Source organism: Alligator sinensis, unplaced genomic scaffold (genome assembly GCF_000455745.1).
Source record: "Alligator sinensis unplaced genomic scaffold, ASM45574v1 scaffold839_1, whole genome shotgun sequence".
NCBI classification, from domain to species: Eukaryota; Metazoa; Chordata; order Crocodylia; family Alligatoridae; genus Alligator; species Alligator sinensis.
In genome coordinates this window covers 56,929-70,063 of record NW_005841885.1, presented here as the reverse complement: position 1 = coordinate 70,063, position 13,135 = coordinate 56,929, and the positions used below count along the sequence as shown (strand labels likewise).

General features: G+C 59.3%; 1 protein-coding gene across 1 annotated transcript in view; it reads right to left on the bottom strand.

The window, feature by feature from the left end:
• Positions 1–13,135, bottom strand: part of CELSR3 (cadherin EGF LAG seven-pass G-type receptor 3) — a gene marked incomplete at its 5' end in the record, with an annotated part of 59,632 nt that overhangs the window by 28,242 nt on the left and 18,255 nt on the right. Inside the window, 6 exons of the mRNA XM_025196803.1 lie at positions 1,018–1,181; positions 1,657–1,814; positions 2,651–2,739; positions 5,445–5,560; positions 6,299–6,521; positions 11,658–12,290. Coding sequence (XP_025052588.1) covers positions 1,018–1,181; positions 1,657–1,814; positions 2,651–2,739; positions 5,445–5,560; positions 6,299–6,521; positions 11,658–12,290 — 1,383 coding nt within the window. The remainder of the gene's footprint in view (positions 1–1,017; positions 1,182–1,656; positions 1,815–2,650; positions 2,740–5,444; positions 5,561–6,298; positions 6,522–11,657; positions 12,291–13,135) is intronic.

The following is a 13,135-nucleotide window of genomic DNA, read 5'->3' as shown; positions in this document are numbered from 1 at the left end:
CGGCTGCAGGGGCATGGCTCCACTGGTGGCAGCGGGAGCCCAGTGGCGAGCGGGGAGCTCCCACAGATGCCGCCAGCACTGTCGGCGGCAGGGGGGAGGGGTGGCAAGCACCGACCACAGGTCAGCAAGCACCCGCAGGTGCCACTGACAGCATCGGCAGCAGCCAGGGGCAATCAGGGACCACCTGCAGACGGTGCCGCCAGCGGGGTGGCGAGCAGCGACTGCCCGCAGGCGCCACCAACAGTGTTGGTGGTGCCTTTTTGCAGGGGGTGCACTGCCATGCACAGGGGTTGCACGTGCACCTGCGTGCACCCCCTACGCATTGCCCCAGGCCCTGAGCAAGTGGAGGGATGAGGAATCTCACCAGCTTTTCAGAACAACCAGCCTGACCAGAGCCCTCCACAAGCGCAGGCCCTGCCCACTGTCCTGTGACAAGGGCTGAGGGTGTTTCCCCTTAATCTGCCAGGCCAGGAAGGCAGCAGAGGGCTGGCGTGACTCTCCCCAGGATCCCTGAGGACAGGCTGGTTTTGCATGTCCCACCTCGGTGCCTGGGAAGAAGGGCCCATACTGTGTGGCATCTGGAAGCACTGGTTGGGTGGGCCAGGAGCTCTTGTGAGACACAGAGCCTTTTATGTATGAGTCCTTTGAGGGGGCCAGCCTTGGCCTGGAGGAGCCAGCAAGGGTGAAAATCACCTCCTCACCCACCTCATAGAGGACATCCATGCAAGTGGCATGCACTGTCACTCTGGCAGGCAGCCTTGGGAGAGGCCTCAGGAGCTAAAGAGACCGAGTTCCTCCTTCATGCCTAGAGAAGGTACATCCAGGGCAGGGAAGGGGTCAGGGGAGGAACTGCTGCTACCCATGCTACTATTATCATCACTAGTTGCAGCACAACCCTGTAGACAGCAGATGCCCTGCCCTGGGCTGCCAAGCCAGCCCCTTTTGCCTGGAGAGAGGGAAAGTGCACGGTCCCCTGAGGTCCTGCTTGAGACCCAAAGTGCTGCACTCCCGCACTACCTGTAGAGGTTCCATTGTTTGCAATGTAGGAAGCCAGGTCAACACGTCTGCTGTCGATGTACAGGTCCCTCATGCACCCCACAAAATCTCTGTGTGTCACAGGGAAGTTTTCGGGCAGATTGGGCACCCCTCCAAGGAGCAGGGGCCCAGTGAGGTCCAGGGACCTGCCAGAAGAGAGAGTCTGTGAGGAGGGAGAATTTGGTCACGTTGTGTGGGTCAGGCTCCCTCAGGGCATCAGCCAGCTGGTTGCTGTATGCTGGGGATGGGTGTGACAGCAGAGGTGCACTGTGAGGTGGGGGGGCGGCAGTAGTGCCATGCTCGGGTTCTGGGCCAGCCATCAAGCACTATCACAGGGACACAAAGCACAGCCCCCTTTACCCCTTTACACTTTCCTCCCAGCTAGGTATGTGGCATGCGGACAAAACTGAGGCAGCCAGCACTGAAGGGCACATCTGGGTCCCTGGCACCTCCATCCCTGGCACCACCCACACAAGCAGGTATGTTCTATGCTCTCAGTGGCTCCTTCCAGCTGGAGCTTGGTGAGTTTACAGCTCCCTTCAGTTGAGTGTCACCCCCCAGCCCCTCCCTTGCCCTCCCTTCTCCTCTCTAGGGAGAAGAGCCAGTCCTCAGCACACTCACTTCTTGGAGCTGGTCTGCACCCCCTCCGCCGCACAGGAATAGTTTCCAATCTCGCTGCCAAACTGCAATGCTACCGATGTGTCACACTCATCCACCGTCAAGATGGCCACCTTGTCCTTGGAGGGGCCCTGGACCACCCCCAGCGAGCCAAGCTTGGGCTGAAACCAAGAGCCACAGCATCAGCCCTCAGCTAAGGTGACGCAGCCCAGGCACAGTGCCCACAATGGCTCTGAGGGTGAGTGGGATGTCCACTCACACATGAGGAAGGGCTTTCTGGAAGCCCATTTCCCCCCGTGTGCTCACAGGGACCCCCCCCCACACACACACACACACACACCCCAGCCCTTCTCAGGTTAAGGAATGACTGCACAGTGCTGCACCACCTGGCCATGACTCAGTCCTCCCCACCATGGACCACTAGAACAGATGACAGTGCTGCCAGTGCCAGCCAATCACTTTGGCATCCTTTCTCAGTGCCCTGTGTAGTGCAAGGACCCTGTCCCAGCACAGGGAATGAGATGGAAAGGGACAAGGATTCCCTGTGGCCAAAGAGAGGAGCAACCCCCTGGGGAGTCAGTAACACACAAAGCTGAGGGGTGCAGGCAGGCACAGCACGGACTGCACTCTTCAGAGACACACAGGGAAGATGCCTATGAGCTGCACCCCAGGAAGCTAGGCAGGATGTTCCTGCTCCGCCCAAGACATCTGCCTTGGATTGCCTTCCCTGTGCCTGAGCCTCTCGGAGGGACCCAGATGGAGAGAAGGCAGGTGTGTTAGGTAGGAGAATCAGAGCAGCCTCATGTCAACTAGACTCAGCTTGTCAGATGGCCAAGGGCCCCCCAGAGAAGTGCTAGCCACCTGTACAAAACCTCTGGCTCCTCTGTGCTGCCTGGCTCTCCCAAAATGCAGCTTTGGGGAAAGCCCCAGTGCCAGGACTGCAGCTTGCCAATGCCAGCCCTGCAGCTGAACAAGGTAACTTAAAGGGGGCACGTACCTTGTTGTAGTAGAGGAGCTGCACCGTGTGCCACTGCCCATCGCTCACACCCCCTGGAACATACGGGGCCACCAAGGTGCTGGACTCTCCTGCGAAGAACCACATGGTTAGACGCTGCTAAAAGAGGTGTGGTATCATGAGCGGGCTCTGTGCAGACAGTGAACCAGGCACATGCTCCCCCCAATGCCTCCCTGTAACCTCCTTCACCATCCCTCCACATGCCTGCCTGCACCAGTGGTGGCATGTGTGCTGTGACACACATGTGTAGCACACATGTACGCACCCCCCCGCACAGATTTAGAGACTTGTATATTGTAAGAGGCTTGTTGTTTCTGACTCCAGCACAGGGCAGGCCATAACACTGCCTGGAACAAATCCGCACTCGAACCAAGGCAGGTCATTTAGAAACACATTCAGTGCAGAGCTTAGAACAGCAGTTCCCAAACTGTGGGTTGCAACCCCAAATGGGGTGGCAACATCAGCAGATGTGGCCATGGCATGGTGATCTCTCCTATGCCAGGTCCCACCTGCTGGGCTGCAGAGGCCCAGAGGAATGGCAGCAGGGCAGGGAGCCCCAAGCCCATAGCGAGCAACCATGGGCTCTGCTCTGGCTGTACAGCTGGTGGGGAAAGAGACAGGACTGGGGGGTCAGGGATGGGGATGGGGGGGCAGAAGCTGGGCCAGGGCTCAGGCACTGCTGGGGTGGGGGGGCAAGGAGCTGCAGGCCCTGGCCCTGGGGTACCTGACGAGAGTGGGGGGCTGTAGAGTGGGAGTGAGGGGCACCGGCAGGGCCTATGCTACCTCTGTTGTTACAAACCAGTACAGCTTAAATGTTTCTACCTGCAGCTTCCAGGCACCAGATCTCACCAAGCCTCAGTAAGGAGAACTCTTCCCAAATTCTTGTTCCTTCCAGAGCATGCCCCAGTTGCCCCTTAACACCTCCAGGATAAGCTACATGGCTGGTGCTCCTCTGAGGCCTGTTTCCAGTCATTCCCATGGCTCTTCAATGAGCCTTCTCTGATGCTTCCCTTGCAGAGGTTACGTTCAAGGCATTTGCTGAATGCTGCCAATGCCCTTCCTAGGGGGCAGCTGAGATGCACAAAAGTCTTGGAGTGTATCAGTGCCTGAGAGGCTGAGCAGCTGTCTCTCTGGTTGCAGGGTCTGGCCCAGCTCTTTGGCTCACAGTGGGCACATCTACATGTTGCCCTATGGTGACGTAGCGATGCACTACATTGCTGTATGACACACTATGGTAATGTAGCGATCATGTGCATCTACACGTGATCACCAGCTATGTTGCCATAGAAGTGTGCTCCCTGGGTATAGCGTGCCGCTACAGCAATGTAGCAGTGAAATTTACCCGTGTGCCACACGCACGGTGCAGTAACCACCCATACTGCACCATGCTTTAGTACTTTCTTTAGTACTTCCTTCCAAAAGGAACTACTAAAGCATGGCACGTGTAGATGCACCCAGTTATTTGCTTTGGTGTCTCTCTGGCAGGATCCCCAGCAAAGAATTCTCCCTTTACCTGAATCTTCCTTCCAACCCTCTCGCCATTGGCCTTCGACCCACTAAGCTGCCCCCAGGAAGAGTCGAAGGACGGGCAGAACATCGGCCAGAAGGGGCATTCTTAGTCCTCATCCAGGTGTTTTTCAGTGGGGAACATGCAGGCCTCAGGTGCTAAGGCCACGAGTGAGTCCCAGTAGGACGAAAGGTGGGAGGTGAGGGGATGAAGTAAGAAATTCTCAGCACAACGAGCATCCTGGGCTCAGCCCTACAGGGAGCACCTTAACGGGACTGGGCAATGCAATGCTGCCCCCAAGTAAGTAAGTAGCGAAGTCCCAAAAAAGAAGCTGCCCTGATTTCTCAGGCAACACTCCTGGCCATATCCATGGCAAAGATACCTGTGAGTAGGCTTGACATAGTGATGCAGAGCAGAAGAGCAGCCCAACAGCCCCACTGACCTCCAACAACAGACTCTCCCATCCACACACAGCCTCCACCACTCTCTTCCTGCCCCAGAAAAGCACCTGAACATTTTTCTTCCACCAACCCCTAAGTAACTGTAGCTGCTGTGCTGTCCCTGTTCCTCAGGACAGCAGCGTCCCTGTTCCTCAGGACAGCAGTGTCCCTGCTCCATGGTCACTGTTACAGCCACTGTAAGAGGTGCAGGGGGTATCAGCCCTGACTTCTATTTAAGCTGATTGCTTTTTCAGGGCTTGAGCTTCTTGCAACATGTTTTATTGCATCTGATGAAATCCCATGGAGGCCCCAGGGGGGAGGGGTTGCTCTGGCACACAGTGCAGCAGGCTGGCATCTCCCAGGAAAAAGAGCTTGCATTTTATATGTTATCAGCTGGACATAAGCTCCAAGACAGAGCTGGCTCCCTGCCTTCACGCGATGAAGCTGAGAGCTGAGTCCTTCAGTCTGAAAGCAACAGCAGTAAAAAGGGGCTTTAATGTTCCCCTGGGATTTGATCAAGCCAGAAATTACGTGATTTTTAGCTTCAGTGCACCTATGGATCTGAGCATATGTGTACACACACACACACACACACACATACATACAGGGTCACACCCCCAGTCACACTCCCACTTACACAGAGTCCTATGCATATGCGCACACTCCTACGCCTCTGCACACCCTGCTCCAACCAACACTGATAGCCACGACACAACTGTGCACTTGCCACCCACGCACCCTCCTGCCATTCTGTGCTGGACAGGCACATGCCCTGCCTCTCACAGGCAGGCAGACACGTGAAGAGGCCCCGGCAGCAGGCTGCACGCACCTGTGGAGTATTTCAGCTGCACCTGCCCATCGATGATCTCCACCGCCAGGAAGTCATGCTTCTCATTCAGGCGCCCATTGTAGAGCAGGAGGCCGCTGCGCTCCTGGGTGGCAAACCTGGCACGTGGAGCAGGGGACACATCATCCAAGTGCCGGGGGCCAGGTCCCCCTCAGGGCCCTGTCCTCTCCAGTCCCCTCCAACCCTGAGCAGAAGTCTGGGTCTGGCAAGAGCTCCCCGGGGACAGGACCTTCCATCTGTGCTTTGCAGGAAGCAGCCACTAGAGGCCAGTGTCGTCCCCATAAAAACGCTGCACAGGAGGAACTGGATGCCAAGGCTGGCAGCGCTTGTGCTGGTTCCTAGGGGGATGCAGTCCCTGCTCAGAGGGGCTCAGCATTCCCATGGGGTGGGGGGCATGGCCCTAACTCCCAGAGCACCTCCAGGAGCGGGGCAGGCCTGGAGCACCAGCAACACCTGCAGGTGGAACTGCAGAAGCAAAGGATGCACAGAGTGCAGGGAGCTGCGGGTGGACTGTCAGAGTCCCTGTCCCCAACAGAACTGCAGCACTTCAGTGGGGCCTTTGCCTGGGTGGGCTCCAGGACCTTCAGCAGCTCATGGCAGGAGTGGCCCTCGGTACTTGGGGAGCCCTTGGCAGCGGGGTGGCCAGCATGTGGGTAGTCCTGGGTACATCACAAGAAGCTTGGCCTGAGCTGACCCCAGTGTGCCTGGTGCTTGGACAGGGCTGGGTGCACCTGTGCTCAGGTGCGTGCACTGGTGAGGCCCCAGGTCAGCAGCTCTGCTAACTTTCCCACTCCTCCCAGCACAGCACTGCCAGGCAGAGACCCCATGGGACTTACGAGAGGGACAGGGTGAGGTGGAACCTCTGGCGCAGCCCCCGGAACATGACGAAAGACTTGGGTGTGAAGGCGCGGGTGGTCACCTCGCAGTAGGGCTTCTCGAAGCCCCCCGAAGGGCACTGGCACTGGAAGCCGCCATCAGCAGAGTTGGTGCAGGTGCCTCCGTTGCGGCACACACCTGGGATGCAGTGCCCTGAGCGACTGTCCACTTCGCAGTTGTCACCTGCAGGGGTGAGAAGAGCAGAACGAGGGGCTCAGGACATGCCTTTCAGTGGGGAGCTGCCAGCTCTGCCCTCCCAGACCAGGGCTCCTGCCTTAGGTCTCCCTTTCTGGTCACTGTGGGAACCCAGTTGTGCACATGGACAGGGAAGCACAGCCCCCGCAGCCAGTTCCCAAAACCCAGCCCCATTTCCACATCCTAGGCTGCTGGGTCTGCAGTGGATCATAGGCACCTGTTAGCCCTCCTGCAAGGGATTGCAAAGGGGTGGAGCAGGGGTTAAAGCCTTTGCTATCCACAGAGAATACAGCATGCAGCCAAGGCAGGGCAGACACTGCCTGGCTGCTTACCCAAGAGACAGGGACTAGCTCAGCTACCATCTGCCTGAGGGCAGGCTCAGTACAGAAGAGATGCCTGGGCTGCAAACTCCACCCACTACCTTCAGCAGGGACCCATGTGGTTTGGGCACCTGGCTGGGGGCAGTGATTTGCCCTGGTCTGGGGGAAACTGGCCGGAGGACCCGATAGACCTTTTCCATCTTGGACTCCCCCAGCAGGCCTGTGCCGAATGCACCACTGTGTTTGCTGGAGCGGCCGCTGGGCGGTGCCACCTGCAAGTCAAGGCCTGGCTGGAACTTGACCGGAGACAGACTTCACCCAAGCTGAACTCTGCGCCGTGGCCCCTGACGTAGGAAATACCAGTTCCACAACGGCTCTTCCCTGCTGCCCTCCCCAGTGCACGTGGGGCTTTCTGGCAGGACTGGGAATGCCTCTGCAGCTAATGAGGCTCCCGCTCCCCATGCTGGAGGCTCCGCAGGCATAGTTGTAACAAGGGCAGCTCGCTTGGCCTGGCTGGGTCAACCTGAGCACAGCAGGCTGGAGCTGGCAGGGACCAGGGCAGGACCTGTGGGCTGGGCTCAACCAGCAACAGCAGAGCTGTCTGGGGAGCCAGGGTGGGGAACACGGGGCAGGCTGCCCATCACTAGATCCTCACCTTGCCAGCTCTACAAAGACCACAGCGCCATCTCCACATGGCCCATGGCTTCAGTGCAGAATGGCCATCCCCACTGTAGGGCAGAGACTGCTGGGGTTTCCAGAGAGGCACCTGGATGAGCAGCCCAAGGGAGGGAAGGGCAGCAACACTCCCTCCCACCCGCCACCCACCTTGTGAGCTCTTCTCCTGGCACATCTCCCAGGGCAGCTCAGGGAAATGCATATAGTGCCACTGAAAGGCATGGGCTGGGCAGCCCCCATCACTGAGGGCGGGTCTGGCCCAGGCAGAGGCAGGACAGGATCCCCTCATGTGCTGCTCTATTACGGTGCTGCAGCCCGAGGTCAAACGGCCTCTGGTCCGAGGTCCCTGGGCAGGGCTGATGGGTACTGGTGTTGTGGTGACAGCATCTGTGGCTGGAAAGCAGCTGACACCATCCAGCTCACATCACCGCAGCCCCCAAGCACTGACCAGGCTGTCACTGTGACCGTCCTGATAACAGACCCTGGCCCTCACTCCCTGAGCTGGGGCCTCACCAGAACCAGAAGCCCCATCCATCTCTCACACCCAGAGCCCTGGAGCCAGCCTGCATCTCTGTTCAGTCAGGGGCCATTCCCAACACCCTACCCAATGTGTGGGAGTACCAGGCCCTGCATCCTGCCCCAGCCCTTTCCTTCAGCCCTCCCTGGTGCACGGCCAGAACACAGGACTTGACCCAGCCCCCCCCATCCTGGTCCCATTCGTCCCAGCTCCCACAGCTGCCATGTGGTCACCAAGGAGCCTCGTCACCACCTCCCCAGGATGGGGTTCCCATACCCAGGTCTCTCCTCCCCACCCCAGCCTCTGCTCTGGCACAAGTAGCCATGCTCACAGAGCTTCTCTCCCTCCCTGGAAACAGCCATTTCTCATCGTCTCTGAAACCACAGTGCCCTGCGCGCTGCCTCCTTGAGGGAATCAGTGATGTCTTCCCACCCTGTCTCCCTGCGACTCCAGCCCCAAGACTTGGAGGGGCACAATGGTGGGGAGTTGGAATCCAGCCTAGGACCCACTGCCCCGGCTCCCCAGGAGACACAGATCTGCACAAGCCAGTAAGGTCTGGACTGAGCAGGAGGCTCCCACCTGTGATATGCCGTGCAGCCACCCCCTTCCCAGGAGCACAGAAACAAGAGGCCACACAGGACCCCTCCTGAAGCCACAGCCAATCTGTCCACCAGGCATCCAAGGGAACCAGTGCAGGGGGGACCCCCAGCCAGCCCAATACCAGCACCACCCTGGGGCAGGCACCAGGCTACAGCTTCACAGCTATTTAGCAGCTGTGACGCCAAGGCCTAGCTCATGAGCTGAGGGCCACGGTTGCCCCAAGGGGAGCATGGCATGGGGGGCAGCCCCCTGTGTCGGAGGGGTGAGTTCAGGCTTCTCTGTGGGGGCTGCAGAGGTGAGGGATGGGGAGCAGCAGAGTCCCAGGGAATGCGGGCACCGAAGGGGGGCCAGGCAGTGAGTCTGGGGCATGTCTTCACTCTGGAGGAATCTGTCCCCCATGCACACACAGGCAGGGGAATTTGTGTGGCTGAAACCACCCCTCCCCACAGCACGGCAAAGCTCAGCTGGCCCATTACAGCCAGCCCTGAGGGCCCAGGAGCAGCCAGCAGCAGTGCCAAGAGCTGGGCTGGGAGGGGGGGCTGAAGAGGAGGTCTCCAGGGCACTTAAGCACCATGCTAGCTGGCACTAGCCGACCCGCGGGGGAGCAGCCTCGTCCCACTGCGCCTCCCTGGGGCTCACAGGCTCCACCCAGTCCTGGCTTCCAAGTCCTGGGCCCTGCCTGACAGTGGGTGCACGGGGAAAGGGGGATGGGAAGCAGCAGGAAGTGACAGGAAAATGAGCTCATTAACCCCTGGGCTAATGCCTGTTCATGCTTCAAACCCAGGGGTTAATTACCACTGACTCTGCTTATCTCACCAGTCAGCAAGCCTGCGCTGCTCCAACCCTGCCAGCTGCCGCCCCCTCCCCCACCGCACTCCCACCCACCCCGGGAGACACGACAGACAGGCCTGGGAGCCAGCCAAGGGACCTGCCGCCTGCCGCTGTCTCCGCCTGCAGCCTGGGCTCTGGTGCTGCCGCTCCATGAAGCTGGTGCATAGCTGGGGGAGCGGCACAAAGCCACCCAGAGGAACATCTCCATTTGTTGGGCCCTGCCACCCTCAGCTTGCAAAACCACCAGGCCTTTATCACAATCCCATGTCTCCCTTAGTCCAGGCCTCACAGCCCTCCCCTAAACTCAGCTGGGTCCCACGCTCCAGCCCCCAGCACCTGCTTCTGCCCCAGTTCCCTGGCAATATCCTCCCACCTGATTCTAACCTCCCAGCTAGTCCAGTGCTCCTCAGTCCCTTTGAGGCTGGAGCTGTCCCCAGTCCCCGGGTTGGCCCTGCAGCACAGACCTAGCTGCGTCTGCACCCAGATAAGGGTCTTGGTCTCATCCCTTCCCTCCGTGATGGCTGGTGGGATCCATCCTCTCTAGTCCCTGCCAAGTGAAGGGGATGCTGGCAGCTTGGCTCAGCAGTGCCCAGTACCTCTGGCAGCAGGGAGAAGCCACCATGACCCCACCTCCCAGCCTTCCTTTTCCCCCTTCCCTCGCCCCCCACCTGGCCCCTCAGTGACCTGCATGCTGGTGCTCTGTGGGACTCTGCCCAACCCTCATGACCTAAACAGCTCTGGGGAGCCTCGCTGGGGCCTGGTCCCTCATGTGGGATGACAGATCTGGCCCTCTGCCAGCAGCCCTGGGACTGTCGCAGCCCAGAGGCTCCACCAGAAATGTCCCTGCTGCTCTTGGTGCAACCTGAAGCTGCAGCTGTGGCAGAGGACAGAGGTCCTGAGCGGATGTTGACTCCCCGACTGGCCAGGATCCCGGGGCCAGAGGCAGCCATGGAGGGAAGGGGCCTGACCCAGGGGCCATGGGAGGGGGCTGTGTCAGATGGGACCAGGGCAGCGGGCCTGCCCAGAACATCTGCAGCCAGACAGACCAGAGAGAGCGATGCTGGTAGGAGCCATTGCCTCCACCACTCCCCACTCCACTCACATTCCCCACCACGGGGAAGGCACTGGGTTGAGAGAGACGTGAGGGGGACAAGGGGCAGGTGCCCCTCCCAGGGGTGCTGGCACTTTGCAGCCCTCAGAGAATCCCAGCCTTGCTGCAAAGGTCCATCCAACTGGCAGCTGCTGGGAGCCTGCACCTGCCGCCTCCAGCTGAAGGGGGTGGGTGAGGCAGCATTTACACAACGAAGCCCCCAGGATACACAAATCTGTGACAGCATCCCCCCCGACTACTCCCTTCACACCAGGGAAATACAGGCTCCTTCACCATGGCAGCCCTATCAGCCCTCCAACAACGCAGTGCTGCTCCAGGCAGGCTACCCCTCAACCAGCAGCAGTGTAAGGGCACAGAAAAATAATTAATTTGAGGGATTGCTAATCAGCTCTATCTGACGTAATTAGCCCCCCCCCCCCAACCCCGGCACCATGCAGCGCTGGAGACAGTCTGTGGCTGAGCCAGCCTACCCAGGGCTGGCACCACCACCAGGGGCCTGAGCAGAGAGCTCAGCTGCCTGGCAGACGAGGAGCGGCTCTGCCCAGCACCAGGCTCTGCCCAGCATGGGAGGAAGACACCTGTAGTCAGAGACGGCTTGGCCCCCACACCCTCCCCCCAGGCTGGCCTTACACCAGTACTGAGCTATCCCACTGGGTCTCCATGGGGCTGAAGCTGTCCCAGAACAGCATGGAGAGGGTCTGGGGCTCCTGCCAGCATGGGAAGGGCAGACAGGGCCTGGCAGAACAGTTTCAGGAGGGACTAAGATTTACCCCAATCCAGCCAGTCTGTGGTCTGGGGCTGTTCCCAATGGGAATCTGATGTGCTGCTGTGATGGTCTAATGAGGGTACCCTGCCCCCATGCCCTGCTTCCCCTCCAACTCTGGCTCCTTTACAGGCAACCAACTGGCCCTGCTATTGCTGGAAAGGTAACAGCACAAACCCAGTGGCCTATTTATCCCAGGAAAACAGAGATGCCTTTCTCCAGCTCTTCCCCCACCCACCACCAGGCCTGACCATGTAGCATGGACACCTACAGGAGCCACTCCTGCCTGCTGGGCACTGGCCCTCACCTGTGAAGTGCTGGCGGCAGATGCAGGTGTAGCCGCCCTCCTTGCGGGTACAGACACCACCGTTGCGGCAGGGGTTGGAGTAGCACAGGTTGATCTCAGTTTCACAGTAGTCCCCGGTGAAGCCCTGCGGGCAGCGGCAGCGCAGGCCTGTGATGGGGTGGATGGGCCGGAAGAGGGTGGATGGGGAGGCAATGAAGGGGGCCGAGCTGTCGAACTTGAGCACGGAGATGCACTTCATGTAGTTCTGGCAGGGCTCCCGCAGACAGACATTGTCATCAAAGGGCAGCACCTCCAGCATGGAGGCCGCTGTCAGTGCCATGCGCTTCATGTACAGCTGCTCCTGCAGCTCCTCGGAGCTGAAGAAGTGCCGGCCGCGGGGCGCCAGCGCCGAGAAGCTGACATTGAGCACAGCCCCCCCCACGTCCGTGTCATTCTGGATGTTGAAGATGAAGACGTCCTCCTTGGGCGTGGCCAGCACGGTGGCCACCCCCTCCAGGAAGCTGGTGAGCAGCGGGGACAGGAAGCGCTCCTGCCACATGTTCTCCAGGCGCACCGTGATGCTGTTGGCCAGCATGTCCTCTGTGATGATGATGACACGCAGGACGCACTGGGCTGTCACGCTGTGGATCCCATCTGCGGAAGAGAGCAGGGAAGCATTAGAGCATCACTGTTGCTTGAGAGGCACAGAGCCCCAGACGGCGCTCCAGTAGCAACTGCAGCGCCCGATCTCCCACCCCTGGCTTAGCCTATGCCCTATAGGAACCCAATTCCCAGTGCACAGAGCAGAGGCTGGACAGCAGTTTCCACTACACTAAGCAGTGGAGGATGTGACTGGTTTGGTGACACCCTATTACAGACGTAAATCATAGAAATCATAGAGGCGTTGGGCTGGAAGGGACTTCCAGAGAGAGGTCACCTAGTCCAAGCCCCTGCCTGAGGCTGGATCGGCTCCATCCAAACCATCCTGTACAAATCCATAACCTGACCTCTTAGTAAATGTGTTGAATGCTGCCTCTTAACTGCAATGTCTTGGCATGTGTGGGAGCAGACTGGGTGCTCAGGGAAGAGGGAGGCAAGAGTGACAGCTGGAGGTGGGCACAGACACCTGGGCTGCCTAGGCAGGGGCAATACACTGAATAAGAAGCCAGCTTGGGGGGTCTTGAGTACTCAGGGCAGTGGGAAGGGTCTGGGCCAGGGGTGGGCAAAATGCAGCCCAGGGGCCAGATGTGGCCCACCAGGCCATTCTATCCGGCCTGCAGGGCCCCTAAAAAAAATTAGAAAATTAATATTTATCTGCCCCTGGCTGCCTGTCGTGGCCCTCGATGGCTTGCCAAAACTCAGGAAGTGGCCCTCCACCCGAAATAATTGCTCACCCCTGGTCTGGGAGCTTGGCCTGTGGATGCTGTGACAGTTTGTCCTTTCTGCCTTTCCTTCCTCTTTCCTGGGTCTCCAAGACTTGATGCCTGGTTCGCTGCTTC